The sequence below is a fragment of the Culex quinquefasciatus genome, chromosome 1 (assembly GCF_015732765.1).
Source record: "Culex quinquefasciatus strain JHB chromosome 1, VPISU_Cqui_1.0_pri_paternal, whole genome shotgun sequence".
NCBI classification, from domain to species: Eukaryota; Metazoa; Arthropoda; class Insecta; order Diptera; family Culicidae; genus Culex; species Culex quinquefasciatus.
The window spans coordinates 131,455,400-131,473,948 of NC_051861.1; the positions used below are offsets into that span (position 1 = coordinate 131,455,400).

Sequence of the window (18,549 nt, forward strand, 5' to 3'; positions counted from 1 at the left end):
ATGAAAAAAGTGATCAGAAATGGTTTTTAATCGTGTTTTTTACCGTTGTACATAAAAATTGACATAGGGCTTTAGTACCCAATTGGGAATTTATTTTGTACTAGTTCATTTTAAAGGGCAAACCGACGACACGACAAGCCACTTGCTTCCTAAAAGTGGGCACCAAATCGGCCTACCCCTCCGGTTCCTTTGAAAGTGGAAACGTCAAAGTGGTGATGAACCAAGGATGCAAAATGGCTTCTATGGAAGGCCTCTACAAAGTTTAAATCAAATAAAAAAAATACAAAAAAAAATGAATTTTGCTCTTTTGGAATGTGAAAAGGGTTTTTGACAAGGTTTTTGATAACGATCGGTCCGGATCGGTCCCTCCCAAAATATATCTTCGCTCATTTTTGGATGTTGCTGTTGTTTATTTTGAGCAGTTCTCTTTTTTTAGAATTTAAATTTTTGTATTTTTTGATCCGACTGAAACTTTTTTGGTGCCTTCGGAATGCCCATAAAAGCCACTTTGCATCATTAGTTTGTCCATAACCAGATTTTTAAGCGAAAATGAACGCCAGAAATGTCAAAATCACGCAGTGGTACCAACATTACGAAAAAAGTGTGCAATGTATGACAGCCACATTTCATTTTCTAATGTTGGTGCTACTGCGCGATTTTGACATTTGGGACGTTTACCATTCGAACGCAATCTTCGCTTAAAAACTTAATTTTCCATACAAATTTGGCAGCTGTCCATACAAAAACGATGTATGAAATTCAAAAATCTGTATCTTTCGAAGAAATTTTTTGATCGATTTGGTGTCTTCGGCAAAGTTGTAGGTATGGATATAGACTTCACTGAAAAAAATATCAAAATTACACTCGCTTAAAATGTCAGTCTTGATTTAAAAATTTTGAAAATATTTTTTCAAAAAGATCGGAAAATTTCACGAATGTTTCATATTTTGACATTGTAAATCGGACCATTAGTTGCTGAGATATCGACGTTAGAAAACGGTGGGTTGTTTAAGTGAGACTTAGAAAACCTCAATTTTCCTGTTTTAAACACTTGCATGGCAATATCTCAGCAACTAAGGGTCGTATCAACAAAGTTCAAAAGAGCAAAATATAGAGAATTTTCTCAGCTATTCAAAAATATTTTTTTCAAAGGTGGGCAAACATGTGCATCAATTCAAAAAAAAAAAAAGAAAAACTGCGACTATTTTTAAAAAAGTTACCTAAAAATGGCCTTAACTTGAAACCGATGCACTTTATCAAAATTTCACTAAAGTACTTTTTGATTGCAAATTTGATTTTACATCGAAAAATGAAGTTGAAAAATTTTTGCGACTAATATTTAAATTTTTTTTAAATCAGTATTGATTCAAAAATTCATAACTCGGTCAAAGATTTTTTGCACAACTTGGAAAGTTCTGAAAAGTTGGCATTTGATGTCCTTGTCCTCTAAAACATATCAAAAATGAAAAAAATAGTGTTTTTTTGCAAATCAAGTTTTAGTAACAAAAAATTAAATAAAAAATCACAAAAAAAAATTTACCGTGTATCATTTTTTTTCAGTGTAGTCCTTATTCATACCTACAACTCAAAAAATTCCTTCAAAAGATACAGATTTTTGAATTTTCATTCATCGTTTTTGTATGGCCAGGTGCCAAATTTGTATGGAAAATTATATGGACAAACTAATGATGCAAAATGGCTGGGCATACTAAAGGCACCAAAAAGTTTCAGTCGGATTAAAAAAACACAAAAAAAAATCGAATGACCGAAATCTGAGAGAACTGCTCTTTTATTAACGTGACTTTCATGTTTGGATGAGTTTCACTAAAATTTAAGTTATTTATCTGATTTTCACTAGATTTTAACTGAATAAAAAACAAACTTGGGACAAACTCGACATTCTGAGTGAACATAACTCAAAACTGTAATCTTTTCCAATGTGCGTGTGGAAAAATTATGCCGGCAAAGCTGCGCTTGAAAGCGCCGCACCGTAGCGGCAATTTTCTTGCCACCACCCAACGGAAGCGACCCCCGGGCTGGCAGATGAGCCGGGGAAAAGTCTGTATGTTTCGGGTGAATGTCTGTAGTGCTGATTTTTTTAAAAGCTTTTGTTTGAGATTTTAACTTTTTAGTTAATTTATTATGCTTAATAGAATTTAAGAGAATTCTTAATTTGCACATGAAAGTTGAAAAGATTCTTTTCAGTAAAAAAATTAGAACTAAACCAAAAGAGTGCAAACTTTTCTAACAAGACGCAGATCTCTCGCAAATCAAAAGTGGCAACGCTGAGCGAACCAAGGCAACCGAACTCAAACGACGCCTTGTTTACGCGGGTTTGCGCTGGTGTTGGTGAGTTGTTGTTTTTGAAAAGTTTTGTTAAAATTTGCTTGTTTTTGGTAAGATTTGCACAGTTTTTGTAACATTTCTGAAAAGTAATTTCTTTTTGTGGTGACATTTTCAGGTAAACGCTTTCGAAAGGGGAAAGCACCGTCCGTTTACCTCCCCCCGACTACCTCCGTGACGTCACGCACACTACCACCGCAGGCGCGTCGACGCGGTCGCCTGCCTGCGCCCACCTTGAAAAGCAGCAAGCCGACGCCGACTTCGATCAGTTCGCACTTTTCTTTCTCTTCGGGTTCATCGTGGGAGCAGGACGTGTGTCGTCGCGCGTCTGAGCAAATTTGCCTGAAACAAAAAAAAGAAGTGTTTTAATCCTTTCGGTTTCTAGTTTGTAGTGCCGCAACAAAGTTGAAGAAAAATCTCCCCTCCCCGAAGAAACGAGGAGAGAAAAAGTTTGTTTTAAATTTAAACGAGCCAGAAAAGTGCAGTTTTTAACCCGCGAGACAACCGGCGCTCGTGTAGTTTTCCGCAAGAGTTTTAACGAGGAAAAAGTCAAAAAAGCAAAATGGCCGATCAGGACGACCAGATGAACGGCAACGGCCAGGATGTCGACCAGAACGGAGACCAGCAGGACAACGGAGCGAACGGATCCGGGGACAGCGCACCGGTTCGCGATGACGACAGGTAAGTGGGAACGGGTTCCGGGGTCACGCTCCGGCGTCGTGCCACGTCCCATATGGCGGCCGCAGTTGCCATAGCAATTGGTGTTTTTTTCAGCGAGTTTAGCTTTTCAAAAGCAAGCGTTTTGACTACGGGTTTTTGCTCCGACCGCGTCGCGAACGGTTCCCGAAACCCCCGGGTAGAAAGTTCGATTTTTCCTCCCGGGAGACGCGCGTGCTTGTTCCGTTTCGTTGGATTCAAAATGGCGGCCGCCGCTTGCGGCGGCAGCGGCTGGCTTGTGTGCGCGTTCATCGCAGTAGGCTTGTTTGCCCCGTTTCTTTTTTGTGGGGAAGCGAAAAAGTTTGACAAAGTCCCGTTAAATATTTTTCACGTCAATTTTGTTTGCTGGTCCAAGCAGCCGATTAGCTGCGAGTTTTGCTGAAACAGAGACAACGACGTAAAGAAGAAGAAGAAGAAGCTTGTTCGCGATTTTTTTCCCTCACAAGCCGTTGAAGTTCCCCGCGCATCGATTGCTGCGACGACGACGACTAAAAGAAGAGGAAGAGGAGGAGAAGGGTAGAAAATGCCGGCATCAGCGTTATCGATTTGCACCATCCGAGTAGGCTTCCTTCCTTGAAGCGCGCGCGGGGTGTGTGTTTGTGACAGGAGAGAGAGAGATTGTACGTCGTCGCCGCCGCCTACTACCACTACTTCAACTTTACTACGCGGCTTTCTGCCAGTGTGTTTGTTTGCTGTGTTTACTCGAGAGGAAATCGATCGATTTTGTTTGCTGTTCAGAGGAAATACCGCTAGATTTTAAAATGTCACTGTTCCTTTAGCTTTAACGTTTTTTTCGCAGGGTGGCCAGATTTCTTGTTTTGTTTTGGCAGTGATGCCAGTTTGTTGGTAATTTCTTAATTTTACAGTAAGTTTAGATTTAAAGTTTTGTTTTGCATTGAGGTTTGATATTTTTAACATGGAGTCAGTAGAGATTTTAAATCAACAAAACAATAATTTTAGAGTAAGTCGACAAATTTGTTAATGCACTAATTGTGAAGTTTTATCTTATTTAAAGGAGCTAATACTTAAAAGTCAGTATTTTACATTTATTCGTGTAAGGTTTTAGAAAATGCAAGTAAAAGTGAGAGTCAATATTTCAATGCAAAACTTTTTTAAGACTGTCAAATTCAAAACATCAGATGTGGCACCCTGTTTAACTACCTTTGTAATAGAAACGGATCAATTTCGGATGCTTCGCGTTTGCTTAATCTACGTTTCAATCAAAAGTTCGTCATTGATCTGCGTTTTAAAAATCACCTCAATCTCAATGTAACTGTAACGTTAAGTCAAACTTGTAAAACCTAAAGAAAAATCGCGGTACCCTGTAAAGATAGACTGTAACGATTCCCATCACTGGTCAGAGATCTCTCGAGAGTGCTTCCAACTTGTTGATCACACACACGAGCGTCACAGCCCCCAGAGCGAACGACTAACCTTGTTCCTCTCCGGCAGGTTTGAGTGATGGCGGTGAGGTGAGAGACCCTGCTGCTGCGTCGCCGGCGGCGGGGAAAAGAGGAACCTGTGATGATGATGATGGGAAGGAAGCGACCCCGCGGGAGGCCCCTCGAGAGAGAGCGATGGTATTTATCACACAAAACACACTCACACCCTCACTCACTTACATGATATGTAAACAAACGAAACACTTGAATCAAAAAAAGAAGTCAATTTCTTAAAAGTAAATTGGAAGTCGCGTTTTGCCAAAAAATCTCCTTCCGAGAGTTAGTCGTTGAACAGATTCTCCCCCTCTACATCTAGATTATCATTTATCCTCCTGTTTTTTACGTTATTATTTACCTCCCCCCTGCTTTATTTGATTTTTAGTTTTTTCTCCTCCCCCCCCTGAAAACGTAAACAAATGGCAAAAACAACTTTTTTGTAATCGTAAAAAGTCCCACAGAGAAAACATCATAATTCTAGCGTTAAAAGCCAAACAGTCTGAGATGATTAGCGTTTAGAACGAAAGCGTCTAGAACTAAAAGAAAACTAACGAGCAAAATCTATAAAAAAACGTCGAACTTAGCGTTAACGATTTTCCAAATTTGATTGTAAATGCGACCGAGCGAGAGAGAGAGCGATTGTCTATTATACTCACTGTAACTGTAACCCAAATAAAGTACATCTTGCAAACCTGTTTTGTGTAACTGTTTCCTTTTTTGACTGCTGAAAAAAACAAATAAATTAAATCTCTACCGAGAGAGCAAGCGTTGCAAACGATAAAAGTAACTTACTTGTGTCAATTGCCCTTAAAAAAATACGAAATAATCATACATTTTATTAACTTTTTTCTAGAGTAGTTGTAATTGAGACAGAGAGAACGACGCACTTGCAAGGATCAATTCTAATTCGTAAATTTTCGTCACATTTTCAGAAAATTATTCGTTGGTGGACTTAGTTGGGAAACATCAGACAGTAATATACATTTTTCCTTTTTATATATTTATTAAGCTACAGTTTTTTCAAACCTCCTCTTTTGAGATATCTTCTTTCCTCCCCTTAAAAACTCCTTTCCTTTTTCCCTCCCTCCCCTTTCAAGTATTGCTTTTCTCTTTAGTTGTCCCCCTTTTGAAAAATACTCTTTAGTTTGTTTTTCTATCTTTCAATTGAAACAAATTCTGTCGAAAAACTGCGAAGCCGAGCGTGTCGATGTCAACTAACGAATGTTTTCTCTCCCACCAAACCAAAATCAACCCAACTCGAACAGAGGAACTGAAGGAACACTTTGGCCAGTACGGTGATATCGAGAGCATAAACGTCAAGACTGACCCGAACACGGGCCGCTCGCGCGGCTTCGCGTTCATCGTGTACAAGAGCGCGGACTCGATCGACAAGGTCGTCGCCGCCGGCGACCACGTCATCAACAACAAGAAGGTGGACCCGAAGAAGGCGAAGGCGCGCCACGGCAAGATCTTTGTCGGCGGGCTCACCACCGAGATCAGCGACGACGAGATCAAGACGTTCTTCGGCCAGTTTGGCAATGTGAGTTCCCGTTTTTTGCTTGTTTTGTTAGTTTTGTCAAAATGATGATTACCCCTATTCAGTTCTGCTTATGAGTCCAATGATTTCAACAACTTACCCTAAGCACAATTCTTTCTGACAAACTACTCAAACAAACGCTTCGAGTCTGAAGAGAAAGATCAAGTTACTGACCCCCCTCCTCTCCGCAGATTGTCGACGTCGAGATGCCGTTCGACAAGCAGAAGAACCAGCGCAAGGGCTTCTGCTTCATCACGTTCGACTCGGAGCAGGTCGTGAACGAGCTGCTCAAGACCCCGAAGCAGACCATCTCCGGCAAGGAGGTGGACGTGAAGAAGGCCACCCCCAAGCCGGACAACATGCAGATGGGCGGTCCGATGGGCGGCCGGGGTGGCATGCGTGGGCCGCCGCGCGGAGGCATGCGAGGTGGACGCGGGGGACCGGGTGGACCCAAAGGTGAGGACCAAAAACCTCCTTCTCGATGGAGTCTGGGCTCAAACTTCCACGTCTTCTCATTCGCAGGTTACGGACAAGGCTGGGGCAATCAGGGCGGTTATGGCGGCGGTGGCTACGGCGGCGGCGGCGGCCAGGGCGGATACGGATACGGTGACTATTATGGTGGCGATTGGGGATGGGGCGGTTACAACAGTTATGATTACTCCCACTACGGTAAATTCAACAACCATTCACAGAAACAACACCACCATTAGAGACTTTCTTCCCTCTTCTCGATATATATATTTACCACTTTTTTTTCTGTTGTTTTTTCGTTCCGCAAAACCCGTTCGTTCTTACAAAACAACAAACAAAACAACTTTTATCGATTTTTTTTCTGTAACGTAATTAATTATTTTTTTAAACATTTGGAAACATTGCTAATTCACTCGTTCTAAACACAATTTTCGAATGGAGGTGTGTGTGTCACACCGAACACACACACACGCACACGTACACTAGAGTACCGTAAATGGGTTAACAAAATAGTAAACAAAAGTTGAGAGAGTGTAACACAAACAAAGCATGAGTTTAAAAAAATCGCGTGCAGCAACACACAATTTTCAAATCTCTCTTGCAAGTTTTTTTCTTCCAACTGTGTTGCTGCAAAATCGAATTTACCTCACAAAGAGAAAGAGATGTGTCCAAGTTACCGCGTCGTCGCGTGTTTTAAATGACCTTAAAATAATTGTTTTTTCTAAAAAAAAAATCTTGCATTCCCAGAAAATGATAATTCAAGCCACTAAAAGTTAAAACAAACACACCCCAACAAGCTCACACGATTTTTCCTTTTTTTCAAAATTTTGACGACGATTTTTTAAACGTTATTGTGTTTGAGAGACGCGCAATAAAAAACCTTCAAACGAGTCAGCTTAAATTTTCTATACAGAGAAAAAGAGAGAGAGATCGAAGCAAAACCTCAAGTGCAAATATTTTTTTCCGTTTCCTTTTTCGTCGTTTCAAATAGAGAGAGGATCTCGCTCGCGTTGCCTAGTTTTTAAAATCGAAAATTTTTCAATTTCCCACACACACACACACGCCACGCCAAAAAAAAAAACACACACCCTCACACGGTTCGCCCCTTTTTGTTTTGATCAACTTGTTTCTTACATTAAGAAAAACTTGCGAAAAGGCAAAAAGAAAAGAGTCGTTAATGTTAATGGTTGTTGTTTTTTCTACCTTTCTCCACACGCCCCCGACACACGACAGACAAAGACACACGCACGAACACACAAACAGATCGTGAGAGGGGGGCCATTGCCGAGAAAAGGGGGGGAGGGTCTTCCCCGCAAATTGAAACTCTATTTTCGATTTTATTACTATTCCGACATTGAGAGCGAGAGAGGAGACTCTGCTGGTGCGAATTCTAAGTTTTTTGATCTGCGGTCCAGTTTTCGCGCAATTTTTTTTACTATTTTCAACGCGAAACTGGAGCGCGGGTCGCGCTAGAAGTGCTCTCTCTCGAGAGAGCCAAAACCGACTGCAAATATCGCCTGTGATATTAACGAAGGGAAAAAAAAGAAATCAAAAGGGACAGTGTAATCCACGAGAGAGCGAAAGAGAGAGAGAGGAGAATTAAGCAGAAAAGGACACGCTGTTTAACGTTAAGTTCCTTAGTGCAGTAAGGCCATCGACGAGCGCGTCAAGCTCTTTTTTTTTTTGGGAAGGGATGCGGACGGAACTGTTCAAACGAACGCACCATCTCGAAGGGTTTGACGCGCGCAAATCAGGTGTGCCAGATTTGGCAGCAAACTGCAAATCTAGTAGGCCTGGTGAGAAAACTACAAAGACACACCAACACAAACAGAACAAAAACAAACCGATTCCAAAGACACACACAACAACAACAAAACCCACACAAACAAACACGAGACACACACAAGTCGAGTATTTTTTTTAACCATTGAAAAAAATGTGGCAAGATTTAAAACCGCCTTGAATTACGACGTTCTCGATGCGATTGCAGAATGCATAAAAAAAATGAACCCGAAAAACTTTTGTTTGCTAAACAACCACAAAACAACACACTGTAAAAAAAATCAACTCAACAAAAAAAAACCTTTCAAATGTGAACGCACTCATGTTTCTCCATTCGTAAATATCTGACCAGCCGCGAGAGTGAGCTTTTTTTTGTTTTTCTTTGCTTTTCTTCTCGAGTGATTAGAGTGTAGAATTTCAAGAAAAAGTTTTTTGCATGCATGCCGTTTTTTTTTTGTTGTAAAATTTCAAACTTGAAAAAAATCTGATATTTTGTACCCGACACTTTTAAGTAAGAGCACACACACGAATTTAAAAAAAAAATGGCACAGACAAAAGGACGTGAAGTCAAAATTGATCGCGAAAAAATTAACGGTCAATTCAAATTTAAAAATTGCGTAGTTGCGCAACCATGTCCGCTTGTCTGTGCTGATTTAAAATATCAACTTTTTGACACCTTCCTCCAGAGAAAGAGAGAGAGAGTGTGTGTGTGTTTCTCAAGTTTAGTTAAAACTTCTCTATTTTATAAAACTATATTTTTTGTAATGCCCTATCTTCCCTCTCTTGTTGTTACCACCACCACCTAGTTGTTTTGTTTAGTTAGTTTTTTGTTTTGTATTTTCGTCAGCAAATTTTTCGAATTCACCCTAACCAAAAGTGTGACGCGTAATTTTTTTTCCGTTCTAAACGCAACAGCAGAGCAAACACAAACTGTATTTTTTTTGTTTATTTTTTGTAAACTAAATCTCTCTCTGACCCACCGCGCATTTTACTACAAACAAGCATATTTAGTAGAAAATTAATACATAAAAAAACAAGTAACTGTAGCATTCTCTTCGTTCCGTGCGTGCTTTTTTTGGGAGGCATTTTAATTATTAGTGCTGAAAACATTTGCATTAGCGTTTAAACTGAGAAATCAATTAGAGTTACGACAATTTAAAAAAATCAACTTTTCAAGCGTTTAAAAACAACTTTCTTTTAGGTTAAGTATTTTTTGGTAATGGTTTTTTGCACTTTTTTTTACTAGCGTTAATCAACTGTAGTTTCTAGTTTTTAGCTTTTAAACACAGAGGCAAATCCTCGATTCTTTTTTATTAAATTCAAATCAATTTAAAAAATCATTTTAGTAGCGTTAGTGAGAAATCAACATTAAATTTAAACTTTAAAAAAACCTTACTACCAACAAATAACAACCAATCAAATTTAAGCGACTTTGTGGGAAAACAGAGAGAGAGAGAGACAATCTAATTGGCATATAAAGCAAGAAGAAAAAAAAATCCTTCTCGGGTGGAAACACAGTGGAAAACAGAGGAGGGGGGGAAAGTATGGCAAGTTGAGCGCAGATGCCTTATGCAACTTGAGAAAAGAAAAAAAAATCAATTGTGTAGAAAAAAAGAAGAGTAAAGCCGTAATGTTATCAAAAAGATTAAAAAATTATCCAACTAAAAGAAAGCAAGAAGAAGAAGCGTGAGTGAAATTGCAGCTGATAACAAAAATCGTTAGAAGTCAATCGCTGAAAAAGCAAGTTCACGAATAATTACAGATTTAAAAAAAAATCAAATCAAAGCAGATTCTAAGGCCCAAACCAATGCATTGTGAAGGAAGAGAACAATAAAAACGAAACCGAAAATAACCAAAAAAACAAAATCAAGTGTTTCTCATTGCCTTAGGCTGCTCTCTCAACAAGACCTGTGCCAGAAATTCCCCCTCAAGAAATCAAGCAAACGAAAAAAATCCTCTGTTTTCCACCCAAAAGTTGTGCCCGCGCTGCTGTTGTGTTTTTAAAAAATAAGGTGTTTACTAACTTTAAGATTGAATTTTAATGCTGTAATGAGCCAATTTTAGCATCTAGAAAAAAAAAACGCTATTTTGTAAGAATTTTTGGAGATGTTGCTCGCTCGGAGGTTGACGCGCAACTGACTGGAAAATCGCCGCCGACTGCTGCTTTTATAGTTCGCGAAATGGCGTCGCAAGCCACGCCCCCTGAAATCTTAACTCCGCCTCCTTTCACTTGCAATCTTCAAACAGAATGCTTCTGAAGGGAGGTGCAGTCGATTGAACGTAAAATTGGCTCATTTATGCATTAGGATTCGTTTGATTTTTGCATGGTTTTCGCTTTTTTTCTCACCCCTCTCTTTCCACTTGTGTTTGGCTTTAGTTGTGCTTGAGTTGGCCCCTCCCCCTCTCCTCCAACAGACTTGAGGATAAATACACAACCCCCCCCCCCCCCTTGTCTCCGGTCTCTGGTGATCGTGTTCGAGAATATCTACCCCCCAAAAAAGAGAGGATCAAATGTTGAACACACACTTTTGTTTTCTCTTTCTCTCGCCCTGCCTTTCTCTCTCTCCTTTTTCGTCGTTCGTTTTCTCGCTCCGTCTCTCTCGCTGTTACTTCTGGATGGTGAATTGCTTCAGATGACTATTACGGAGGTTACAACGATGGCTACAACGGCGGTGGTGGTGGCGGAGGCGGCGGCGGCCGCCAGGGTGGTCCCCGCGGGATCAAAGGTAGTTGTGTGCCCGTGTGTGATGACTTGATGTGTTTGTTTTTTTTTCTTTTTCGTTACGTAGTTTACTGTTGTTCCAAAAAAATATGCTTTGTTTCGTTCTAACGCAAATTGGCAGAATTCTTCGTAGTGTTTTACGTAGTTTAGATTCCCCCCCCTCCTGTCCACTCACACCCCAATAATAGTGCTGCATCAGGAGAGAGAAGATGGGTTAGTTTCACATTTTGGCCAATCGAAAAAAAAAATGTATTCAAAATTCGCACCCCTCAAAAAAGAAGCCCCTTTTCTCCTCTCTTGCTCTGTGATCGTGTTCCGATTGTGGACGATCCATAATTGTGTGTGTGTTCACCTTTTTTCAGTTATTTTTTAGACCAAATTTTAAAAAAAGTTAAAATTTAAAAAAAAATTGCGTTACGTTATTTTTGAACGACGCACGAAGTAGTAGGCTGCGACCCGCTGACTACTTAAAAAACAACTTTCAATTTGTCGGAAAAATTAAACACAAGAAAAAAAAAATCTTCATAGCTCGTACTGTTTCTTCCCCCGCTTTCGTTTTTGTCGCAACAGCAGCGCGCCCGCGCGGCACCAACTTGAACTAACCATGATTTTCGATTGTTCTCTTCCCCCGAAAACTCACAGGTGCCGGCGGCTACCAGGGTGGCAAGCAGCGAGGTGGCGGCGGCGGTGGCAACCGTCAGCCCAGGCACACGCCGTACTAAGCCCGTGACTCTCCTTAAATTACACAACACTCTAGAGTAGTAGGAACAACCACCCCCCACAAACACACACACATACACAAAACACAAACAAAACAGAAATGAAAACAAAACAAAAAAAAAACTAGCGTTTAAGCCCTGTAATAATTCCTAAATTCGAGATGATCCAGTTATAACAACAGTAACGTGAAAAAACACAGACAAACAGACTCACACCAACACACACACTAATCTTCTGAGAAGGAAAGAGAGCGTAGCGTAATGTGTCACCGCGCCCCCACCCACAAAAGCGACGTCAAAGTAGGCGGCGGCGGCGGCAGCGACCCCCTCTTCCTTCACGATGGTAACTATTGTCATTGCTTGCTTTGATGGCGACGTGAGAGGCAGACCAACCGACCGCCCCAGGCAGATTGGCGTCAGACAGAGCTTGCTGTGTTGTTTTTTTAGTTTCTAGAGTTTTTAAAGCATCTGAGTCTCTCGTATTTGATTTGCAGAACAACCAACATTTGAGAATTTCTTGTATAATTTGAGCACTAGAGATTAACTTTGCCTTCGGTTTCTTTTAATTTGAATAAAGTAAACGGATTAAGAATAAAACAAACAAAAAAACACAAACTCAGTCCAGTTTTATGTTGAGTGTATCGAAAAACAGAATCGCGGTGTCAAATCTACGATTAACTTTGAAGAAAGTGGCATTAAACAAAAAAGAAATATTTATCACTACAGTATTATACTTTACTGTACCTCATATGTTTCCAAACGCGGTGAAAAGTACGAATAAAAAACAAAACTCAAAACAAGCAAAAAAACATTTTAAATATACGATAGATGGTCATTTCAAAACGCCAAACAAAACCGCCTGTTCTTTTTTTTCATTTCTCACTTTGCCACACAATCCGTATCACAATTTGGTTGGTTGGTTCCATCTCGTCCGTCAGCTCACCCACCCCCACAATGTTCTCTAAAGATTTCTCTGCTCCACAGGATCTGTTCCGGCCACACACGCGCAGCACCAGCAAAACAGGGTGCATCCAGGTTTCGGTTTGCAAACAACACACTCTTACATTACTTACAACACTTAGATTTGACTGACTGACTGACGCTGAAAGCGGTGTGAAGGGAAAATTTTACTTAAACAAAAAGTTTGCAGCAGCAGCGCAGGATATCGAAGGCCACTCGAAAAGCGCGAGTGGTCCGACCTGGAGTAGTTTATCGGAAGCGTTTTCGGTTTCCTTCTTGTGGCATTTATCGTTCCGTTTTCCACACAACTTCTTCCCCCGAAAGTTAGAGGCAGTGTAATAATACTAGTGTAAAACCAGATTAAGAGAAGACAAAACAAACCACATTTAAACGAGTTAGATATTACCCATTAGATCCTTTTCTCTCTCTATTTTTTTTCATCCCCACCCACCACCCACACAAACCAACAAAACCATTAATTTATATATTTGTCGTAGCCAGTAAGCGAACAAATGGAATATCCAAGCTATTTACATATTTTATGTAGACCGCGCTCTCATCCCAAAACTCAGAATCCTAACTGTAATTGTATTATATTTTTAGAAACAGCTGAATAAAAAGCAGTCACAGTCTCCAAATATAACGACGACGACGTCTTTTGGGTGCGTTGTTTTCTTTTTCTCTTTTGCAATTGTTTCCGAAATCCTTTCAAGTCTCATTTCCACACACCTGATTGCGACGTATCACGCGATCTACGGAAGCGACTGTTGAATTAATCATGTCACGTGGGTCGTAGTGCCCCCCCACGTGGAACAAGGAACAGAAAATTGCTAAAGTTGAACAAAATCGGCCAGTCAAATCAACTTGGGCGGTCTAAGATAATGGTAAAACTTTGACTTATTTTTTTATGAGTTTCTGAATAAAGTACTAGATTTAATGTGTTTTTCTAAGAGGATACGTCAAACTAAACTTAGAAATGCTTAAACGCCAAAATCTTCCAAAAATGACAAAATGCTATTGTCACATTTTGTGTGTTTTGGTGTAATAACAAAATCGGTTTTCCAGCACAGCAATTATTCAGTTCCTTTTGGGGACTTAAATAACTCCCCAAAGTTTGAGAACGATTGGTTCAGTCCTCACCAGGGATGGTATTTTCTCGTTTCCTCGCCGATGGCGAGGGCTTTTAAATATCGTCCCTCGCTCAAATCATCAAATTTTCGGCGTTCTCCCAAAACTGCATCAAGCGAGCGAAGCGAAAACGACGCCGATGAAATAGCGAGTAACGAACAAACCGATGCGTAAGACGGAAAAAAATCTCTCACACGGCCAGTCCCCTCGCTCAAAAAGCAAGAGAAAGAGCAATCGTGAAATTCTCTCGCCCGTAAGCCCTGTAGAAATGAGTTCATTTGTGTGCGTGAGCTCCAGTATATGTATACAGCAATTTCGTGTGCGTGTCTCTTCGGTTGGAACGATAGTTCCATCGGAGCCAGCGATACGGTATTTCTCGTCGGTTCGTTAGGCTTTCGATATTCGCGATAGCAAGCCGACCATCACTCGGCTGCGAACAGGGCCCCGGCGATGGCCTGATATGAGCTACCGAACAACATTGGCAATATGGCGTCGTTTGTTTACAAACATGAGATTGTTTGTGGACGAACCGAAAAATTTACATTTTTGTAAAAAATTCTATAACCATTGTGCAATAACATTAAGTCTTACAAAACAGACAAAATTTCGTTAAATTCTAGACCAGAATTTGTTTTATTATTATTTTTCAATTTTTTCGCGATTCTGATCAAGATTGCACATCAAATCATCGTGCCTTTAGTGTATCTTTAGTTTTCACATCCATTCGTTGTAGATTCGTGTTTAAATTTTGAAATTTAGCATAAATCAAAATAAGTTGCAAAATTCCCAACTTCAGCCATGTGCAACAATTTCCACATCACCCATGCGGGAAACCGATAATGGAGTAATTCATGCGTTCCAAACTGTCAAAATTCCAAAACGTCATTGCCAATCTTCGGTTCGCTGCTTTTGTTCGTGTTTGAAGTTTCGGGCCGAGACTCTGGCTGCGAAAGAGAAGAGAAATTTTAAGAGATGAGGAACGCACCGAAATATGCGTCAATGATAGTGCGATGGTGATGGTTTACCTACCCTGGTCCTCACTTTGCGCAAAGCGATTCAATTTTCCATATAAATTTGTATGGAATTTTTTTTTGTGAATTTTGATATTTAAAAAACCACGTTTCACGCTATATCAAAACCGAATTCCTATTCGAATGCTATGGAATGTGCTCTACACTAGGCTCTACAACTTTTCCGAAGATAGTATTGTACTGACTAACATAATAATTATAGCTCTGAGAGTTTCCAACCCCTTGCTAGCTCCTGAAAGAAGATACAGCGTAACAACCCTGAAATCGGAGTCAAAGCCGCTAAAACTTAAAAAAAAAACAACTTACCAGGCAAAAGGTTTTTTTTTTTAATTTATATTTATTTTGATTTTCTCTTGGGATCGAAGTAAGCTACGCTCGAAGAAGGACGTCAAAGATTTTCGCTGTCGTTTTTTTTCTTTGAATATTTGTTCCAAAATTGTGATTCCGGCAGATTCCGGTGATTCCGGTACTGGTACCAACACTGGTGCTGTGGAAGTGCCCCGGTAGTGGTTCTAGCGGAGTATTTAATAAGAATATTTGAATGTTCGAATTCAAAAGTGAAAGTGTAGAGAGGAACGGCTCACGGCGTTTCAGTGTCCATGCCAACAGTAACAGTAAATGGACGTCGCGGTTCAATTCCAAGAAGCTGGAACTTATCATCATTGGAAACCTGAAGTTTGAAGGCTGGATTGGATCAAGATTTGATGTTTTCTTATTTGGTGAGCCCGTTCTTTTTTTTTAACACAAAAAACTCTCACTTATTCTATCATACGCACAAAACAATCAAGACAACTACGCCAACCTTATTATATACGCGGTAGGGTGTTCCCTCGGTCGTTCGCTGTGAGTTGTGGATTGCCTGCTTCTCTAATGAAGGTTCGACTGGGGGGGCATGCTTATTAATTTCTCGTCGCTCCATACCCTCAGTGACGTGATGGGAGCAAGGGCGTCTATACGAAGTGTCCCTACACCCGCTACAAATTTCCGGCGCTTGGGGAGGGAAGCGGGAAACCATTTTGATCTATGCGCCGGTATTTGTAGCATAAAAATTCGTGCAAAAAAACTTATGCACGTGGGTGTACAGATTACGGAGTAAAAGATGATCGAATTGTTCACCTAGCGCTCACATGTGTTCCAGGACCAAGTTGCCTGCGGGTATGGGGATCATACATACATACATACATATATTTATTTTGATTTTCTCTTCCATGTACATTCATTCAGTTAAAATATTATTGAGTGTCCAATCACAATCGATGACTTTTCACCTCAATTTTAAATACTAGCAACTTTTATTTATTCATGAAATATTGTAGCTTTCGCTATTCAGTGATTTCAAATGTAGGAGGTCCTACATGTACAAAAGGGAAAAGGGATACCTTAAAACTAACTTATAAACTATATAAAGAGCGGATCAATGCAGCTGAAGACTGCAATGATTTTTGTCGAAATGCATCAATTATCTTATTGGACATAACATCCAAAGTGTCAACTTCGGCTAATTGATGAAGTTCACTGGTGCTGAACCAGGGAGGAAATTTCAGAATCATTTTCAGAATTTTGTTCTGAATCCTCTGAAGTTTTTTCTTCCTGGTTAAGCAACAGCTTGTCCAGATCGGCACAGCATAAAGCATGGCAGCAGGGGTGCCAGGTTGCCAGATAAATCTGGCATTGCCAGATTTTTTGAGCGCCAATTAGAAAAAAAATAATTTTCTATTTCTTCCTCACATTGTTTTATTGGCGTATTTTGTTTATTTTGTGAAGCTATAATGTATAAATAGTGAAAATACACAGTTTTTGAACAAAAAATTACTTATTATTTTGAGAAAAGTGGCTTGCCAGATTTTTCCCAGATTTTTTGCCAGATTTTTTACTCTTCAGACCTGGTAACCCTGCATGGCAGGTCTGAAAATTTGTTTATAAATTAACAGTTTATTCTTGAGACAAAGTCTAGAATTCCTGTTTATAAGTGGATACAAACATTTAATATATTTGTTACATTTAACCTGGATACTTTCAATGTGATCCTTGTAAGTAAGGTTTTTGTCAAAAGCAAGTCCAAGATATTTCACTTGATCCTCCCACTTTAAATTCACCTCATTCATCTTTATAATTGTGATGACTTTTTGGTTTAAGAAAATCAGCCCTTGGTTTGTGAGGGAAAATAATAAGTTGAGTTTTTGCAGCATTTGGAGTAATTTTCCATTCTTTCAAATAAGAATTGAAAATATCCAAGCTTTTTTGTAATCTTCTTGTGATGACACGAAGGCTTCTACCTTTGGCGGAGATGCTTGTATCATCAGCAAAAAGTGATTTCTGACATCCTGGGGGCAAATCAGGCAAGTCAGAAGTAAAAATATTGTATAAAATTGGACCCAAAATGCTTCCTTGAGGGACGCCGGCACGTACACACTGAAAGAAACCAACATTGCAAAATCAAATGCTTTTTCACGTGAGCCACTCCAAAAACCAACACGATAATTTCACATGTTTTTCCTTCGACTCTCACATGCTTTTGATGTGAGATGAATGTGGAAATCACTCAGCACCAGCTGATCGCTGGCAAAAAACAAATTCATTCTCATTTCGCATGGTGTTCACGTGACATGCAAATGAATTCCACATCGATTAACCCCAATCGACTTGTCCTTTGATTTTGAAGTGAAAGTCACGTGAGATTCAAATGAAATGAATTTGATTTGCCCCAATCGAGATTTCCTTTGGGTTTGAAGTGAGAAGTCACGTTAAAATCATATGTTTATGTTTTGAAAGCTGTATGTCGAAAAAGTCGGTGATTTCATAAAGTAAGATGGCGACAAAGCAAATGCTGATTGTTTGAGCTCTAAGTTTAAAAATGGAAATGAAAATGGAAAAATTATGGTAGGTACTAACAAACTATTATTTATAGTAACGGTAATTAATAAAATACATATTTCATCACTTTTCCAGGGAATATAGATCCGGAATTAAATTCTTAGAAAAAATACGGCCAGCCGAGGAAAAAAGACATTCTGGGACAAGTTCTGGGAGCAGTTTCCGCCAGTGCTGATTCCCGCAATGGCCACAAAGTACACAACCATCCTGGCGTGGCCGGAAGGAGCTGCTACTCCTATGCGGATTGATGCTTTTTAACGTTGACAAAAAGTGGCAAGGATCCGCACCGTCGTCATCGTCTTTAAAATTGGAAGAAAACAAAGAAGACTAGTGACGTGATTTTTTTCTGTTTATTGTATGAAATTATTGAACTGAAGGATGTAAAAATATAAATTAAAAAAAAAAAAATTTTATATTTTATTACTACCAAAAAATCACTTGAAATCAAATGGAGTTTCATTTAACAATCACAAGAACATCATTGCAATTTCAAGTGTATCGCCACGTTAAGTTCACGTGTTTTTCTATTGAATTTACCGCGTCGCTCGATGAGAACTTTCGAAGTGATTTGCACATGACATTCACATGTCAAGTCGTATGGGGCAGATTCACGTGTGAAACATGTGATATTGCTGTGTGCCTTTCTTTCAGTGCAGGTAGTTGATCAGATTTGCTGTTCTGATAACATACCTGCAGAGTACGATCCGTCAAATAATTTTGAATAATTTTCACGATATAAATCGGAAAATTAAACCTTTTCAATTTCGCAATCAAACCTTTATGCCAAACACTGTCAAATGCTTTTTCAATGTCTAGAAGAGCAGCG

The 18,549-nt window shown here is 39.6% G+C and overlaps 1 protein-coding gene across 5 annotated transcripts; it reads left to right on the plus strand.

Moving 5' to 3' along the window:
• Positions 1-2,613: 2,613 nt before the first annotated feature.
• On the plus strand, positions 2,614-13,333 carry LOC6044329 (RNA-binding protein squid). 5 transcript variants are annotated; one of them, XR_005276814.1, is made up of 8 exons: positions 2,614-3,024; positions 5,432-5,472; positions 5,765-6,039; positions 6,228-6,492; positions 6,559-6,705; positions 10,923-11,015; positions 11,654-12,073; positions 12,715-13,333. XR_005276814.1 is itself a non-coding variant. In XM_038249609.1 (7 exons), exons 1-7 carry the CDS (start codon positions 2,906-2,908, stop codon positions 11,731-11,733), a joined length of 1,020 nt encoding a protein of 339 aa, XP_038105537.1. In that variant the 5' UTR covers positions 2,614-2,905; the 3' UTR covers positions 11,734-12,437. The 5 variants fall into 5 exon arrangements, 4 of the variants coding, with proteins under 4 accessions (XP_038105537.1, XP_038105618.1, XP_038105689.1 ...); XM_038249609.1 differs by lacking the exon at positions 12,715-13,333 and having other exon boundaries at positions 11,654-12,437; XM_038249690.1 differs by lacking the exon at positions 12,715-13,333 and having other exon boundaries at positions 6,559-6,642; positions 11,654-12,437.
• The last annotated feature ends 5,216 nt before the right edge of the window (positions 13,334-18,549 follow it).

Coding starts and splice junctions, on each gene's coding strand:
- LOC6044329 (XM_038249609.1), top strand. CDS start 2,906: ATGGCCGATCAGGACGACCAGATGAACGGCAACGGCCAGGATGTCGAC. Junction 5,473..5,764: donor TAGTTGGGAAACATCAGACA/GTAATATACATT, acceptor CAACTCGAACAG/AGGAACTGAAGGAACACTTT. Junction 6,493..6,558: donor GGGACCGGGTGGACCCAAAG/GTGAGGACCAAA, acceptor TCTCATTCGCAG/GTTACGGACAAGGCTGGGGC.